At 43.1% G+C, this 18,763-nt stretch overlaps 1 protein-coding gene across 10 annotated transcripts in view; it reads left to right on the top strand.

The window, feature by feature from the left end:
- Positions 1-473: 473 nt before the first annotated feature.
- camk2g2 (calcium/calmodulin-dependent protein kinase (CaM kinase) II gamma 2) overlaps positions 474-18,763 on the top strand; it is a 34,534-nt gene continuing 16,244 nt past the window's right edge. For 4 of the 10 annotated variants that reach the window (XM_058059090.2, XM_058059089.2, XM_058059091.2 and 1 more), the window contains exons 1-6: positions 474-648; positions 1,582-1,676; positions 16,384-16,443; positions 16,647-16,701; positions 16,778-16,843; positions 18,524-18,596. In XM_058059090.2, the coding sequence (XP_057915073.1) occupies positions 584-648; positions 1,582-1,676; positions 16,384-16,443; positions 16,647-16,701; positions 16,778-16,843; positions 18,524-18,596 (414 nt within the window). In that variant the 5' untranslated portion in view covers positions 474-583. The remainder of the gene's footprint in view (positions 649-1,581; positions 1,677-16,383; positions 16,444-16,646; positions 16,702-16,777; positions 16,844-18,523; positions 18,597-18,763) is intronic. The other 6 variants (XM_058059097.2, XM_058059096.2, XM_058059095.2 and 3 more) reach the window with 2 other exon arrangements.

The raw sequence follows: 18,763 nt of genomic DNA, 5'->3' as shown, positions 1-18,763 counted from the left end.
ACTACCGCTGTATAAAACGAGATAGAGAGGTCTTCCTCTGACAGTTATTGGCTTTCTTCTGTGTTGGATCTATTTGAATAAGACAGATGACCGGAGAAACATTACTTTCAGTATGTTCATTTGCATGCTAACATGCTAACAAGTTGAAATGCGCATTCAAAGACAGAAAGCACTTTTGCCTTTTAAGGTATTGACAGTGTGAATGTCTTAATCCAAAACATCATTCTATCAATACAAAATGTGATGGTAGTATTGTGTTTATATAATATAGTAGTAGTAGCAGTAATAGTAGTATGAAATAGGAGTTTATTTGCTTGGTATTGCAATGATAGCAAGATTTGCAGTACAGTATTTGCGGTACAAACCCTGTTGAATAGCTATCGCTCACAATTAGACACCATTTTACAACCTTCAAAACAGAATGCCTCTTCGCGCTAATATACGATCTGTGTTTTTTTTTCTAGCTCCTCCTAACCCCGCCCCTCCCTGCACCGAGCAATCTACCTTCTCGTCTCTCTCGGCGGCTGTCAGCAAGGCGAGAGGCAGGCGTTCCCCCACCTTGTCCCCTTTCACGTCGGTCAACATGGCTACTGTGGTGACCTCAACCCGCTTCACGGATGAATATCAGCTCTACGAGGAACTCGGAAAGTAAGCGCTCGCTCTTTCCTCCATCTGCTTGTTGTGTGTTTGGTTGCCATTGTGTGCGCGTGTGTGTGCGCCTCGCGCGCGCGCGCGTGTTGAGTTGACACGGCGCGAGACGGGTCTGTCAAAAACAGGGAAGCCAAGCGACCTCCTCGCTCTTTAATCCCCCAAATCCTCACCCGTATAGGTGCATTACGCCATGTTGGAAGAACTTGTTTCCTGTACAAGCGTGTTTATAAAAGACTGTCAGTGCAGTTAGTGGTGGCATTTTTACTGCTGCAGCTTCCACCAGCGCCATGCTTTCTGTTTTTTTTGTGCATGAATACTACTACATGGCTCCTGGAAAACACAAGGACCCCACCTCCCTTTCACAAACAGGTCTGCATATTTTTACCATTGCACGACCCTGCTGCACCCTTTTTTTCTTCTTTAAATGACTACACACAACATCCTAGCTGCAAAGCTGCTGTCTAATCTCCCTGCACCTCCATTAGTAACTGCAGCAGCAGCATGGCTTTAGATGAGAGCTGCAGGCTACTTGTTCTATTCTTCCTGTTGCCTTCTCACATTTCGACCATTTAGCTAATAACGACTGGAGGTCTATGCAATGGAACAGGTTGCCTCCCTCCCATGCACTGCACTTTAGTTGTCACACTCACAGATATCTAAGATCGTAAACATGCATGTGCCTTTCTTTGCACTTTGAGTGTGTATACTTATATACATATGTACATTTATATCTATAGGGCTTGTCCTCATGAGGGTCATGGGTGGGAAGAGAAGCCGATTCCAGCTGACTTTGGGGTCTCCAGTTAATCACAGGAAACATAGAAAAATAACCATTCACACTCACTTGTTCACCACATGCATGTTTTTAAGGATGTGGGAGGGAGACATAGTATGTATGTACATTTGATACGTATATTTTTCCTGCTCCAGGGGGGCATTCTCCGTGGTGAGGCGATGCGTCAAGAAATCTACCGGCCAGGAGTACGCTGCGAAAATCATCAACACAAAAAAGCTCTCTGCCAGAGGTGAGTGCATGCAAGGCGGGCAGTGGCGCCGTGTGGAAAGCTTGACAAATGTGGCTGTTGGGTAGTGAAGTCACCTCCGCTTGCAGGCGTGTTCATTTTAATCCCTGAAGAGCAGCTGATTCCTCTTCCTGGTCAGCCGAGTTTCCTGAAGAGCTGCGAGCCACGTGGCTGAGTTTGCCTGCTGCGGTTTTTAAAGTCGCGCACAGTGAGGCTCAGCGAGCCTCTAATATTTGCATTAGCAGCAGCTTGACATTTGATGCCGTAATATCCTTGGGTGTATTTTATGATCTCTTATTGATGGCAGCTCCCACTTTGCACAGTAGAAACAAACAGAACTGTAAAGAATTCACAAAGTCGAAGCCCGGTCGCTTACTCATGCACGAGCACAGACGAGCAGCGTAGGTGTGTCATAGTTCCTCCCACTGTTGATCATTGACTATGACTCCAAATAATCCACTACAGTTGAAGCCCACAGTCGGCTTGCACAGGCACAGGCACGTGAAAATAGATACAATGAAATGAATGTTTTTGTTATTAGTTATTAATGATAAAGTCAAAGGCACTAGTAGCCACTTACGCAAGCACAAGTGTAGCTGTACAAAATATGTAGCAGTAGTAGATGTGTCTTATCTTTCATGCGATTCTTTCTTCCGCCAATCAGTGACAGCAACCACTTTTTGCCCAATAGAAATAAACAGGCGTGGAAATACTGCGTAAAGTCAAAACCACACTTATGCTAATGCACAGTATGAACACAGGCCCGAAATTAATGCATTGGCTCCTCCCACCAGTGTCAATCATAGCCAACACCTTGGACAGTAGAAATAAGTCCATGGTACACTTGGTCGTGCACAAACACAGGCATGCAAAGTTGATGTCACATGATGCAGTTATTCAAGGTAGCTACCACATCTCGTCTGAAAATTAAACACAATGGCCAAAATTAATCCTCAACTTGCAAGCCGATGCTACGCTGTCTATGCAAAGCAGACGTGTCATATAACTATTGTGACCATTCCTCCCACCACTTATTGATAATAGCCACTACTTTTATAATAGCAATAAAAACTGGAAAGTTAATTTTGGACTATTAAGCCCACCCACCAAATTTATCGAGACATTATTTTTTGTACATACGTACTTGTCTATAAATTCACAGGTGTCCACGTGAGATATTTACACAGAAAGACACTATATAAACCTTGCAATCTTACCCACACTGGGTGCTCCCAGCATCACGTGCTAGGTCTGATTATTTTTTTCATCAGAGTTCCAGCAGCTGCTGCAGTCCAAGCAGAGTCTAATAGTAGTAATTCTTCTCTTGATCAAACTTACGCCAGATTTGTCAGATCAAAACATAATCGCCATTTAAGACTTCAAAACGTATGATATTCGCGTTCGCTACACTACTTCCTGAATCTTCACTCTCAAGTGTCGTGGGGAATGTAGCTCTTCTCGCCATAAATTAGTTGAATTATTGTTTCAGCCACAGGATTCAAAGCATCAGCAAAGCTATAATGCTATAATAACGTGTTGTATTATGAAGTGATGAAATTGTTCAACTTGTTTAGTGTTTATTCAACAATAACAGTGGAATCCTTTGACTTGTTGTACAGCATGAATGAAAGGGGCAGCTGTAATGTAGTTTCAAAGTCGAATCCTTTATCTTGATGTACAGTGTGAATGAATTAGTTTCCAACTGGAATCCTTGGCATGCATATGCAGATCACAATGCTTCCACCTAGTTTTTCCAAGTCATATTTCCAGTGACTCTGCTTTAGTTTCACACCTGCTGGAATGTCCACACATGTTGCCAAGTCTGTGCGTGTCTACCTGATGCGTTGCTGTACGTGCTGTGTGATGTGCGTCCCGTAGAGCCTCAGTGACTACGATGTTGATGGTAGCCGCAGTCCTGACCGTACTGGGCTGTTCCTTTCCCACGGGGTTGCTGTGTCTCTTCCCGTCACTCCACCCTTGTCATTTTTCCTTTTCCCTCACTCTCTTCTTCGTAAACAACTCATTGATTGGAGGGGAAAATCCTAAAGGCGAGACAAATTTGGCGGAGCGTATGTGGATTGTGCACTTGGCTGTTCTGGCAGCTGTCCCGAGCTGGTAACCCCAGCAACAGGAGGATCCTATAGGCTGTCTCATTGAGAGACCACTTTATCTTTGTGTTTTGAAAAAGAATCACCTCTTCTCGTTGTAAGTCAACTCAACAACGCTTATTTCAATGGCCAAACTACGACTTGTAAAAGGTCTGAGCCGAGATAGCATCATGTGTATTGTGTGTGTGTGTGTGGGGGGGGGGGGGTCCAGTACCCTGCTCGGTTCTCTCTGTGTGTTCATGCACCATTCAATGTTGATTAATTCATTCATTTTCTACCGCTTTTTCCTCACGAGGGTCGCGGGGGTGCTGGAGCCTATCCCAGTTGTCTTCGGGCGAGAGGCGGGGTACACCCTGGACTGGTCGCCAGCCAATCACAGGGCACATATAGACAAACAACCATTCACACTCACATTCATACCTATGGACAATTTGGAGTCGCCAATTAACCTAGCATGTTTTTGGAATGTGGGAGGAAACCGGAGTACCCGGAGAAAACCCACGCATGCACGGGGAGAACATGCAAACTCCACACAGAGATGGCCGAGGGTGGAATTGAACACTGGTCTCCTAGCTGTGAGGTCTGCACGCTAACCACTCGACCACCTTGACGCCCTTTTTTGGTTTTCAGTCACCGTTAAAATAACTGTAATGGAATGGTTAAAAAGACTCACATTTGTATCAGTTTTGAGTTAAAAACAATCTTAAGCATATTGTAAATGACACATCTTAGTTTAAAAAAGTGCATGGAACCTCCTCCAAGGCCAACGCCTCTATAGATACACCCTGCTTACATATACCTGTATTGTTCATTCATTATTTACAGAGAAATTAAGGAACATTTGCAGTCTTAAAACACTTACACAGAGTGAAAGTAGACCATGGGAAGTGGAGTGGACAACTTCATGATACTTTTAATAGTCAAGACTCAAGTATTTTGTGGTCAGATTTAAAAGATACCATAAAAGGGAGTAAGTAAAGCTTCCTCATAGCTCTCTACAGTCTTTCTTCTTCCTTGTGTTCTGTTTTCCTTTTGGTGGAGGTCCAAATATAGGCAGTCAAAAGACCTTGTGTGAGTTATTTTATTAAATGAATTAATAGGAGCTTGCTTGAGATTCCTTTTTTCCTCTTGAATCTTAAGTTGAAAAGATGACTCTGGTATTTGGGTATTTTGGACAATTGTCTGCTTCCAACCTTGCAGGAACAATTTTTAGGGAAGGCCGGTTTCTTGTTCCAGCTCAAAGATGGCAAGCCTTCAGGCCCTCTCTCAGTGCCCTCTGACCTCACAAAAGGGCAAAAAATTCCCACAGACCCAACATCTTGTAGGATGTCTTCCCAAAATAAGTTGTTGCTGCTTGTGTTGTTTTTTTGGACTTCATTTTTCAGTGACTAATCTTGATGACGCAGTTCAGACATATGCAGGATGTGGTCTGTTGTCTTTGTTGCTGGAATACGCCGAATGTGTGTTTTTACGTGTTTTGGGGCCAGCGGGATGGAGAGAGGGTGGGGGTGGCGTTGGTGGCTGCAGGCTGATTGGCAGAAGAGAGCTCGATGTGGCAGCGCCGCGGCGTGAATCTTTGATGAGACCAAGTGTAAATATTAGATGAGCAGGGGAGCGTCGCATATGGAAAGAAGAAGCACGTACAAGTGGAACAAACGGGAGTGAGACGTCGGCAACGCAACTATTAGAACAGAAGCGTGGTTTGATGTCACCACGTCGGCCCTTTTGTAGAGCGGGACGGTAACTGAGTGCACGATTTCTTATCTTATCTCGACCCCCCGCCTGTGACTAGCATATGGCGTGGTCTGGAAGCCAACCTGAATCAAATTTTCATCATATAGAGCTTTTTAGTAGACATGCTAGTGGATTTAAAGCTAGCATGCAGTTACTGTTCTAGTTCTAGTCGAGGAGAAGATTCAAACCCGGGTCTTCTCGATTTCCTGACTGTGTGGCCAACATGCTAACCACTCGTCCACTGTGCGACGAAATCGAAATCAGTAACATCAGTCAATGTCAATTTACTATTTTAATGTAATTGACAATGGTTAAATTAAAAATAGTAAATTAACATTGAATGGGGGCTGCACGGCGATCAAGTGGTTGGCGCGCAGACCTCACAGCTCGGAGACCAGGGTTCAATTCCACCCTCGGCCATCTCTGTGTGGAGTTTACATGTTCTCCCCGTGCATGCGTGGGTTTTCTCCGGGTACTCCGGTTTCCTCCCACATTCCAAAAACATGCTAGGTTAATTGGCGACTCCAAATTGTCCATAGGTATGAATGTGAGTGTGAATGGTTGTTTGTCTATATGTGCCCTGTGATTGGCTGGCGACCAGTCCAGGGTGTACCCCGCCTCTCGCCCGAAGACAACTGGGATAGGCTCCAGCACCCCCGCGACCCTCGTGAGGAAAAAACGGTAGAAAATGAATGAATTAATCAACATTGAATGGTGCATGAACACACAGAGAGAACCGAGCAGGGTACTGGACCCCCCCCCCCCACACACACACACAATACACATGATGCTATCTCAGCTCAGACCTCATTGGTCTGTTTGTCACAACCTCCACTGAAACTGGCATGCATTATAAGTGCGCAACATGTTGTTTTTTCCTTGAAATTTTTCCTCCCACATTTTGTTATTGCTATTTGGATCACGCAGTTTGTGAACATAAGATGTCTGCACAGCACCTCAGCGCTCCAGATCAATATTCATCAGCAATATTCAGCTTCTGCCGTCACGTAAACCAATGAAAACAACAGCAATATCGAAGGAACAGACAGACTTCATCTGAAGCCTCTTACTGTGTGTGTGTGTGTGTGTGTGTGTGTGTGTGTGTGCGCGCGGGCAGGCCTATTTATAAGGTCACACGTGCATGCATCAGACTTATGGGAGCAGTAATCAGACTTTACAGAGAATTAAGTTACCAGCAGTGAAAGTGAACTAAGAGAGGCATCTTTATTGAGATTATTTATTGCGGCACTTGGATATTGAGAAAGTAATAAAAGCCTGCACACACCAGGGAGAGACATCCGGCAACAGATACTGTGTGTGTATTTGTGTGTGTGTGTGTGTAGAAAGTCGGATCACATTATGGTGGCGACACTCTTACTCTTGCTATTAGACTTTTTCTTTTTGATTAGCTCTGGAATTGTCACATGGTCATATTTCACGTGTTCATATTGTGTTATTGCACCACGTAAAAAGAACGGTCTTACTTTTATGTCGCCATGACAACAGTGGAGCTCTAAATGCCAAAAAGGAACTGGAGAAAGTAAGTGTGAAAGAGAAGAAGAAATACACAATAAACAGACTGACTCATTTATACAACAACTCTACTGTTACTTTCTATTTAAAAGTTTTTGAAATGTCCCTGAGCCATTTTTTTGGGTCTGGGTTCCAATGTAAACACGAAATATGCTGTTAAACTGTTAATTCTATATATATAATTCCAGTAGGGCTAGCCAGACGGCCAGGTTAAAGGCTAGGGCAGGGGTCGGCAACCTTTTCAACGTTTTACCTGTTGCAAAATAATTCAATCATGGAACTGTGTAGGCTTGGTAAAGGGAGTCGCAACAACAAGCTGTGCGGGTTGCCGACCCCTGGTCTAGTCCATGGCTCCCGTTTTATCTGTTCTATTCATTCTCATACATCTCATACTGTACTTTAAAATGCCTTTATTAAGTGTAGATGGCAAATTTAAGAATTAATTGTACATCTAGTGTATGCATTTAGATTGTTAGATTCATTTTGAGTTAAGACAAGTCAGCTTTACAGACACCATATCTTATGTATATATCTCCTCTGGTGCATTTTTTCATTCATTAATTTCATTTTGAAAAGTTGTTATTTATCCAGGAAGAATGCTGTTTTTTTTTTTGTTTTTGGATCACTTGTTAACAAAAATACAATACTTTGTTGAACAAACTCATCTGCGCAAATATTGATTCAACTGTATTTGTCATGTACATTGCACAACCTTTGGACAAGGCTGCTGTTTTCTCAAAGGCAGGATGTTTGATTAGCCTTGCACCGCAGACACGCCTCCTTATTTACACTGTGCGCGTCTGCCTTGTGCTTTTTGAATGTTTTCTTTTTACCACTTTCACCTGGCCCGCCGCTGCTACAAGCTGCAGTCGGAAGCACGTCCCGATAAACCTGTTCAGTGGAGTCGATTGTGGAGCGCTTTGTGATGAGATCCTCGCCACCATCTGTGTTGCATTTTCGTCCGCTTCCAAGGTTACAGTCAAAATAGGCTTTCATAGTAATAAGAGGCTTTATTGGTGGGGTGCGTGCCACCAAAGATGGAAAAACAGTCCTGTCAGTCTTGGCCTCTCTTCATCCGTCTTTGGACTTGTAGAGAAAATGAAAGGAAATTCTGGACTCTTGTTGCTAAGCACATCCAAACAGCGGAGATGCATGTTGTTACGTAGAATTTGTGTCATTTGTTGAGTCAAGTGAATATCCTAATCGGAGCTGATGTATTCTGTGTGCATTTGTGTCTGTGTCCAAAGATGTTGCGTCATGACGCAGAACGAGTGCTAGTGTGTGCGTGAATTGGCACAAAAAAAGAAACAAAACAGGATGCTGGTGATCTTGTTTGACTGGCAAATGAGTGTAAGAAGGTTGAGACATGTTTTACCTTTTATATCTATTCATGAATTCTGGATTTAATTCATAAATTCTGGAATTAATGAGTTTGGGATAGCTTCAGAATAAGCAGGGAGATCGCTTCTGACGTTACAGCTTCATGCTTTCTTCTGCAACTCACAGGAGGGTATTCGGTATGGATGAAGGATGAATAAAATAGCCTCCTGTTCTCCTTTCAAAACAACAGTTTGAAGCCATACATGGCACAGTTGAGTTCTACACTTAGAAAGCTATGCAGGTAAAATAAATATGTTGATTTAAATTGTTTATTATTATTATTAAGGTATACAAATCGGTGGCAAGTGGTTTTGAATTACAAAATACTTGTAATTAATATGTCGTAATGAACTGTGTTGCCACAGGGATAACTGGCATGTGGCAGCCAGAAGTTCATAACAATGTCGATTTTTTTATCCTTCGACGTAGGCTCTTCCTATCATTAGCCACGTTTACATGAGGAGTTTTTCCTCTTTCCGAATGGAATCTTTCTGAATTACTTTTCCGAAAACAATGGTATACATGGAAAGGAAAATTCCAATCTCTTGTCTACATGTGCTGCTATAATCAACCAGAATAGTCAATGGGGCATACGTAGTAAACATCAATGTCACGTGATACCGGCTTCCCCGAGTTATTCTTGTTCTTCTGTACTTGTTGGAATAACTCCATATTGCCAGTTTTTCGTTCGTCCAGTCTTGAAATTTAGGTTGGATCAAAAACAAACTTTCCGCAGTGCCGATTGCTCGCCTCTATTTTTAAAACCAAAGAACGTCTCGAGCTGCGTGTTACACCATATTTGAGCATGCGCTGAAAGAACGCACCCGGGATAAATTTAAACAGGAAAAGATCAATATTTAATATATTTTATAATTAAACTCTGGTCATGTTTTTTATAGATATACATTTTATTTTTAAAGAAAAACTGAACTTGTGAATGGCGTATAGAAGGGTTTAGATTCTGTTCCACAGATGGCGGTAATGCACACCGAAAGCTGCTTGTCAACCGCTAATAAACAGAAGAAGAAAAACACCACGAAAAAGAACGCACCCTGACAACTTTCCGTTTGAGCGGGTACAAGGTACCTCAATCGGATTGGGGAAAGGAATATTCCATCTCCGGGAATTCGATTATATGTTCATTCGGATTGGGACTTTTCTTTTGGAATGAGGCGTATACAAAGGTTACATTATTTCCGTTTGAACAAATAAACCGATTCCAATTGGAACATTCGGGTCCATGTATACAGGGCATTGGATTGTTCATCCACTCACAGGATATACGGTCGTTGGTTTTACCCTACTGATGATGTGTCATTAATCCTAATAGTAATATTTGTACGTCTTTCCATGTGGGGATACTAATTGCTCATCCACACTAAAGCCACCATGTCGGCGTGGAAACAAGAGTCTCCACCTGACTGCATCGTTCACTTCTGGCTAAAGGTGCCTTATTGCCAAAATAAGAAGCAATGGGTAGTTTTGTTTCAGGCCAAATAAAAAGGTCAAAGCCTTATTTTTTTTTTTTAAGTGAACCAAAACCGCACAATGATTGCTATTTGTACTTGGTCTGCTAATATCAGCCTCTGACAGCCCAATCGGTCAACCAATGAATTCTGTATTTCTACCTGACCTGATGATGGATGTCTTCATGTATCGTTGATGTGTACAAGAAGAAACACGTGGCTCTCAGACAAAGGTCACGGGGCTCCAAAAATAACCTCATTACTGAAAGATAGACCTCCTTTTGCAGCTGTAACAGCTTCCACTCGTCTGGGAAGACTTGTGTGTGTGTGTGTGTGTTAATTTTTCTCCGTTTCTGAGATCAGCTGACCTGTGGGATGGTCAGTTCCATTCTAGTTCACACCAGAGGTGTTCTTCTACATCACAAACACCCTGGGAAGCGTGTCTCCGTAGTTTTGGTACACCAAAAACAGGTTCTTCCATGAACCACCTGGCACACTGCCATGATGGGGTAAATATTGACATGTTTGCTGGCTCTTTGGAGCTTGTTAGACTTCTTGCTTTGTTTTCAGTTATCCTCCGGCTGGTGATATAGGGACATTGTGGTAGAAGGGTGTAACGGGACGCCATCATCATAGTTTGTTATGGTTCACTTTGGTAATGGTAATGGTTTTATTTCATTTGGACATGCATCAGATTACAATTGAATGCATCACATAATCAGTTCACAGTTCCACATGTCCAAAAGGAGTAGGAAGAAGCAAAGCTTATTAAATCCTACCCCTCCATCAGGTACTTTTACAATCAGTAACTCTTACATTTGTTCACTTCCTGCTTTCAATAATAAGGTTTAAGTTTGTTTTTTTTTTTAAATAATGTACCTCCTACCGAAGTACGTGGTGATATGACCATCCAATGACATAATGGGTACCATAGTAAGTGTCAATATAGTGATATATATATAGCACATCATGACTGGTTCAAGACTCTTCATCCTTGTATTTAGCAAACATCAACTGCTTGTATTGCTTCTTGAATTGGCTCATCGTTGTGCATTGTTTGAGGTCCTTACTCAATCCATTTCGTAGTTTGATTCCACACACTGAAATGCTATGGCTTTTTAACGTAGTCCTAGCATATGTGTTTCAAATTTAGTTCTTCCCTGAGATCGTATTTCTCCTCTCTCTTTCAATTTAATAAGGGAGCATACTGCAAAACATAAAACAGTATAGCTTTTGTGTAAGCAGCTTTCATGATTTGTCAAATTACTAACTACAACAGGTAATTACAAACTACTAACAGGTAATTGCCAATAAATAACAAAATACAAAAAAATCTACAAAGGTTGACTTGAGGCAACTGGACTCTTCTTGTTCATCTTTGGTCCAAACTGCTTCTTCAGTTCAAAAATTGTAGGTGTGGGGTTTTCCTATTTATGTCCCTGGAGAGTTTGGTCACAATTGCTTTATTGTTTTTATGGCCCAGCGTGACTGGTAAATGGCCTTCCTGCATAACAATAGGTTGTTTGCCTGCCTGTCGTCAAAAACATGTTTGTGGCCACGCTTCCTGTGGAATGAGACAAACTTTGAGGGAGAGATGTCAGTAGATTGTTGTAAGCAGATGATCCGTGATGCCACAAACCTCCTCTTGTTTATTTAGGGCCTTTGTAGTTTGACATATGTGGTTTCTTTCATACCACTGGTCCTCCCGAACCAGAATTTGGACATCATTTTCCTCAAAGAAATGTTCCTTGTTTTGGAGGTGTAGAAGGGTTGCTTGGTCTCTCCAATGTAGCCATTATGCTAGGTTGAACAGTTGAACAGTGGCGACGGCACCTTTTGGACACCGTGGTCAACACCATACCGAATATTCCGTACTGAAAAACCAGATGAGGAATAGACATACCCCTAGCCTATTAGGGTTTGATAAAGTGCGAGAATCCAGCGCCGCTTAGATGGCGTCCAGCAGTTCTGTCATTACACTCGACATGATCAGAAGGCCCTCCTAATGTTGGCATCGTTACGCACTATCAGCCTCATGATTGACTTCACACTGACCTCCCGCCATGACACCGATGTCAGATCGCAGCCTATCCAGCAACCGAAAGAGAAATCTCTCAAATTCGCTCTCACTAACTCTCCCCCTTGGTTGGCTTTCTCCTCGCTACACGCCCACGCCTGACAGCCTCTCCCTATCCTCTTCCTTCGTCTCATTGTCCTCAGCGATGGCGGCCAGGCCCGGCCACTGTGATCCATGTCTGTAAGCCGAAGGGTGGATTGCTTCTATTTATAGTCTCGTCTGCCGCGGGCCGGGGCTGACCCAAAGTCTATGACTGTTTTGCTTTTCGTCTGTTTGTCACTCATTTATTGATGTCCGTCAGACAAACACATTACCTTTTAGTATTATATAATGTCCGATTGCTAAACTTCAATTTTCTACTCTAACGCTTTCTTGCGATCCATACTTGACTGTTCATGTTTGTGTTCATTAGACAGGTTGCCATGGATGCTGAGTAGCCGTCCATCCGTTACCTTAACTGATTCATTTTGCCACAAGATGAGTCCTAATAAATGGGTGGTCATACGTTTAAGACCAGCTAATGAAGTGTTCGTCTTCTCCTGATGTCTCTAATTAATTTGGTGACGGCTGTCACTACTCTGTATAGAGCCATGTGAAAAAATTAGGACATCCCATCGCATCTTGGGCCTTCTATTTAATAACATTTATGGTGCAGCCGTTGGCTGTTTAAAATGCTTTGTAAGGCATGCTAGCATATCCTCAACGTGTCCGGTAGTTATGAATGTGAGTGTGAATGGTTGTTTGTCTATATGTGCCCTGTGATTGGCTGGCCACCAGTCCAGGGTGTACCCCGCCTCTCGCCGAAAGACAGCTGGGATAGGCATCAGCACCCCCGCGACCCTCGTGAGGATAAGCGGTACACAATGAATGCAGTTATAAACCTCATCAAATCGTCAGTGACTTATGGACAATTAGTTGCTCATGCCCGTGCAAAGCTATTTTGCCTGATGGCTTCTTGCTGAAATTTTGCAGACGTGTGCTTGTCAGTCCCCTAAAAGTACTGTTCAGTATGGACCAAATGTCCTAGCGATTGGGCTGAATAGCATAGAGGTGTTTTTTGTAGTCGCATCGAGTCTGTGTGAGAAATATCAATTCCATAAGAGCACCAACATGTGCTGAATTTGTCCTAAAATAATAGCACATTTTGACACTTTTGTGTATCCATCTGTGCATTTTCTATGCTACTTGTCCTCACGAAGGTAGCAGTGGTGTGCCGGAGCCTATCCCAGCTGAGTTTGATACACTCTGGACTGGTCGCTAGCCAAATGCAGGACACATGTAGACAAACAAACCCAGACAGAACATGCAAACTCCACACAGAAATTAGACCCCAGATCTTTACCATCCCCTGACTTTATGGCCATTATGCTAACCACTAGTCCACCGTGCGGCCTTCACCTTTTTGTGTGCAAGATAATTTTTTATCAGAGCAGCAGGACTTTGCCTCTGTGAAAAGCAGAAGACCAGAGGCAGGGATTCTTCTTACACTAAAAGCTGCTAAGTGTCCACAAGGCCAAACAGTGGATGAGTGGTTGGCATGTCACAAGATGGGGAAAATCGGGGTTCGAATCTACGCTCTGCTCTACCTTTGCTTGGGTAGGTTTTCTCTGGGTACTCCGCTTTCCTCCCGCATTCCAAAAACACTTGGCTACTACTAAATTGTCATAGGTATGAATGATTGTGTGAATGATTATTTGTTTGTCTTTATGCGCCCTGCGATTGGCTGGCCACATTGCATACCCCGCCTCTCGCTAAAGAGAGCTGGGATAGGCTCCAGCACACCTAGTGAGGATAAGATAAAGATAAAATGACTGGATGGGTGGTAAAAGATGCTAAACCAAGTTTTCTTTAAGCCTACTGAAATGTGTTTTGTAACTATTGTCAGGCTCGTTTCCCTGCCCAAGTTAATTGATGTACAAGAAGGGAAGGGAGACATTTTTCAAACCCGAGCGACGCCATATATGTCTCCATCCATCCTGCCCACAGCTTCATGACAGCAGCGAGGAGGAGGGCCTGATGGATAAATGAATGTGATGATGTGGCCTCCTGTTGGCCATGAATCAATCTAGTTGTGCTAAGTGGTTTTGGTGTTCTCACTGGAGCCAAAGTTGTGATATCAGTGCATCATAAAGCTGTAAAAGGATGTGCATCACGTCTAAGTGAGGTCAGATCCTGCAGACAAGAGGTTTGTCTCTCACAGTTAATGTTCTTAAATGATGATCACCAAAGCCTGCTGGCTTACTTTCATTAAGTGTTGCTTCTCTAATTGTGGTCTTTTGTCACGGACGCACATGTTCCTTCTCTTACAAATGGTCCCTTCAATTCTGCCCTCACTCTGTACTTTCTCCTCTTGCTATCGTGCCAGGACCACCCGCCATCACGAACGAGTAATAGAGCCCTCATCGTGAGCCAGAGTTGAAAAATAGTACTTTTTATTTTTGCAGGCCCAGGCAAGTTTCTAAGAATACAAGACGCCCAATTGGCCCAATTATAGCGCAGAGAGGAAGGTTGTGGGATGTCTACAACTGCTTTGATTGCGCTCCCTGAACAAGTCAGATGAGAGCTGGGTTTGAGGTTTACTCCAAAAAAAAACAACATGCATGACTAGGGATGTGTACTGAAACTTGGTACTGCTAAACCGTAGTAACTGTCCATAATTGTAATTGTCAATAGGTATGAATGTGAGTGTGAATGGTTGTTTGACTATATGTGCCCTGTGATTGGCTGGCCACCAGTCCAGGGTTTCCCCCGCCTCTCGCCCGAAGACAGCTGGGATAGGCTCCAGCACCCCCCGTGACTTTCGTGAGGATAAGCGGTAGAAAATTCATGAATGAATGATTATAATCGGACCGTATGGTGGACGAGTGGTTAGCATGTTGGCCACACAGTCAAGAGATTGGAAGACCTGAATTGGAATCTCGCCTGCGATTGCCACTTAATTTTTTTTTGGATTGTGGGATTTTTTTTTTGTAAATTTAAACAAAACATCCATTTTGAAAGATGGCTATTATGATGAATAATTACTGGCTGAAGGAAAGAACGCAATGACCGTACGCCACATCCGACACTTCCACCGGCACGCTACATCGGTGCCGGTGAACAGTAATGGGATTTGTTAAAAATGTGAGAATAGTAAAATGTCAATGGAGTCCTTTGACAACAACTGTATGATCTCTCCACCATAAAAGTCATTGCAGTTCGACTTTTCTGAAATCTTTATCCTCTTTTGCCTTGGCTGTCACTGTTGCTGATGGCAACAAGCTAGCTAATGAATAATTATCCATTTTTCATCCTGCTTATCCTCACTCGGGTCCCGACTGGAGCCTATCCCAGCTGTCTTTGGGCGAGAGGCGGGGTACACCCTGGACTGGTCGCTGACCAATCACAGGGCACATATAGACAAACAACCATTCACACTCACATTCATACCTATGGACAATTTGGAGTCAACAATTAACCTAGCATGTTTTTGGAATGTGGGAGGAAGAACATGCAAACTCCACATGGAGAATCAAACCCAGGTCTTCCCAATCTTCTGACTGTGTGGACCTACATGCTAACCACTCGTCCATCATACGGCCCCGGCATCTTTAATATTTTATATATATATATTTCCCATCTTGCCCTCATTGTTTGTGGAGAAAAATCCCGGCCCTCGGCCCTCTGAGGTAGCACCAAATGAGTATTTTTGCCATGGAAGGGGCGGGCAGAGACCCGAGGGGATTAATAAGGGTGTCCGGTGCCTCTCCATCCCTGTCACGCTCAAAACAACAGCAACAAAACAAACCCACACAGATGCTTTCACTCACGTAAGCGGCCCATCTGTCCCACGGTGGGACAGCTGGTGGGTGGTGATGGGGTGTCCATTCTGAACTTGACCATTGACTCTCTGCTCCCTGTGTCTAGAACTAGTCGGTGTGTTGTAAACACACACACACACACACACACACACACACAGGGCCATCCTCTCCTCACCATTAAAATCATTAATAGACAATGATTATATTAAAGCCACACCCACAAGACTAATTTCACTAAGTGCAAAAAGCCTTTTGCTGCTGTGTGCGTACAATATGCAGCCGTCTGTCGTCCTACATGTGCAAGCTCAACAAAAGTCAATTGCTTCTAGCCTTTTAGCTTGTTTGTCTCCCTAAGTGTTTTATGTTTTATCTTTCTGGCATCCGGTTACAGCTGAAAGGAAGGAAAATGGAAATAAATGGAAAAAAGGGTTATATATTATGAGGGTCTACTGTCCACATTAAAGCCATGGGTGGATTCATTGATCTTTTGTATTATCCTGATATAATGGTACTAATGAAGGCTTCATTTTGTTCCCGTTTCTTTGTAGTCAACCGGCCATTGCTTTTGTCCCGTAACTCAACATCCCATCTGCTTCCTTTCTCTTCTTTCAGATCATCAGAAATTGGAGCGAGAAGCGAGAATCTGTCGTCTGCTCAAACATCCCAACATTGGTGAGTTGGTCCTGTTCACTCTTGCATGAGGAGGATAAGACATAATAGAAAATCAACATGCATGTACTGGATTAGAATAAGGCTTTCAACCCGGGATTACACAGTTAGCATCCACACAAGAGATGAAGATGAGTTATTCTAAGAATGTCATCATATTCATTGACATTTAATCATTAGTTGTGTCCTATCCCCCCCCCCACTAGTGCGACTCCATGACAGCATCTCAGAGGAAGGTTTCCATTACCTCGTCTTTGACCTGTAAGCACAGACGCACACCACAACACCACACATTTACGTTGACAAGCACAGACTGACTAGTTTATTCTCTGTGCAGCGTCACTGGCGGCGAGCTGTTCGAGGACATCGTCGCCAGAGAATATTACAGCGAGGCAGACGCCAGGTACGGCATGACCTCATGCAACATCTCCTCATGTTATCATGCCATCCTATGTTCTCCACGTGTGTGTGTGAATTCTGTGAAGCTCTAAGTGGGCAAGCAGTCTCTTTGGTTTCTAGGCAGTCAGTATTCACTCAGTCTATGTGTGAGCATGCGGTTCTCTGAATGCCATTTTATCAATAAGTAATGAAGCGCTGAAACCTTAGTTTGGGGGCTTGTTCACGGCCGTTGCAGTGATCAGCATTTCCACGTCCGTGTATAACCTGCTCGGGCCACACAGAATAAAGCTGACGTCAGTGTTGCAGAGGTCCAAGTGAGAAAATGTACTGTATTTATAAAAACAGCCTGTAAATACTCATCATGATGTGAATAGGACACTTTTTTACTAAGGAGTTACCATACTGTTTTTCATAGGTTGGCTGTTCCTGCAACTTATACTCCAGAGCGACTTATAAATGAAAAAACTGTTTATGTTACATAAACACTGGCCATCTTTTCCGTTCATGTTTATTTTTTTTGTAGCTGAATAACCATTGTGTTAGCATATCTTACACATATTCAGCCTTTTATTGTCAGAACCTGCCTTCCAAGAAGACGTAATGTCTGTTTTAGTCAAGTTGTTTGTAAAATAAATTACCAGCAAAATATGCGACTTATACTCCAGTGCGACTTATGTATGTTTTTTTTCTACCTAATTATGCATTTTTGGCCTTGTGCGACTTATACTCCGGAGACTTATAGTCTAGAAAATACGGTAATTAGCAAAATTGTGCAAAATATTGTAAATCTTTGTGGATTTCACGCAAAAAAACATAAGGGACGTATAAATACATCTTTGGGAGCGAGTGGTTGGGTTGGGGGGGGCATACGTCTTTTGCAGTGAATGAGTTAATATAATATCTGTGCTTTGCAGCATCAATCAAATATTCTGCTATATGTCTCAGTGTGTGCCTTTTCAAAATAAAGTGTATTTCAAAATAGGAGTCTAAGTTGAATAGCATATGAAATCTATTTGAAGATATTATTTTAGTTACTAGCTGTGGGTCGCAACCAACCAAATTGGCCGCTATGTTATCCCCCCACTCCTCCACCAACAATCTGAATTTGGATCCGTTATAGACACCAGGGAAAATGGTGCAATGTTTATATAGCTTTTACCTCGGTCTATGCCCCAGCCCTATATATAGTATGGCAGCTTGTGTAATCCAGCCAACAAAACATGCCAGCTCATCTTCAGAACCTTCATAACAAATGTCAAGCTCAGCGTGATTCACAGTGATCTTAACTGTGCACCAGACCAGAAAGAAAAAAATGCAGATGTGCAAGCTCAGGACTTAGCTTATGTAAGACCGTCGTGCTGACGCCACAAACACACACATCCCTTCCCTTTTGGGTTTTCATCCTGCCAATACAGCCTTTCTTTGCAGAGACGTGCTCCCTGTGATGTCACACTGTGGCGTCGGCCGCAATGCTTGCTCATATACAAGTCAAAAAATGGCAGTGGCACTCAAAAAAAGAAATGTCATCAAGGATTTGATCCTTTTGTTTCCTCATTCCACATGGACTTGTTTTTCCCTTTCCTTGTTGTTGTGTGAAGCTTGCCAAATAACGCTACAAAGACATCGATAGTTTTGCCTTCCGTGTGTGTGTAAAGCATGCTTTGTCCTATTGTGTCTGTCACAGCCACTGCATCAATCAGATTCTCGAGAGCGTCAGCCACATCCACCAGCATGACATCGTGCACAGGGACCTTAAGGTGAGCTATTGTGTAACATCTGCACATCTCCTTAAGTTACACGTCATAGCTTTTGGGTTGTGAATGGAGACGAGAAGGGTGTTGGATTAGCATACAGCTGTGCTGACATCAGCCTGTGACGTTAGCGGCAACTTAAATGATCATTCCTGCCTGTCCTCACCTGCTCC

This window comes from Doryrhamphus excisus, linkage group LG20 (assembly GCF_037039965.1).
Source record: "Doryrhamphus excisus strain RoL-2023G ecotype Guam linkage group LG20, RoL_Dexc_Guam_v1.1, whole genome shotgun sequence".
Taxonomy (NCBI): domain Eukaryota; kingdom Metazoa; phylum Chordata; class Actinopteri; order Syngnathiformes; family Syngnathidae; genus Doryrhamphus; species Doryrhamphus excisus.
The sequence above is the reverse complement of the archived record's forward strand: the minus strand, read 5'-3'. Positions and strand labels throughout refer to the sequence as shown.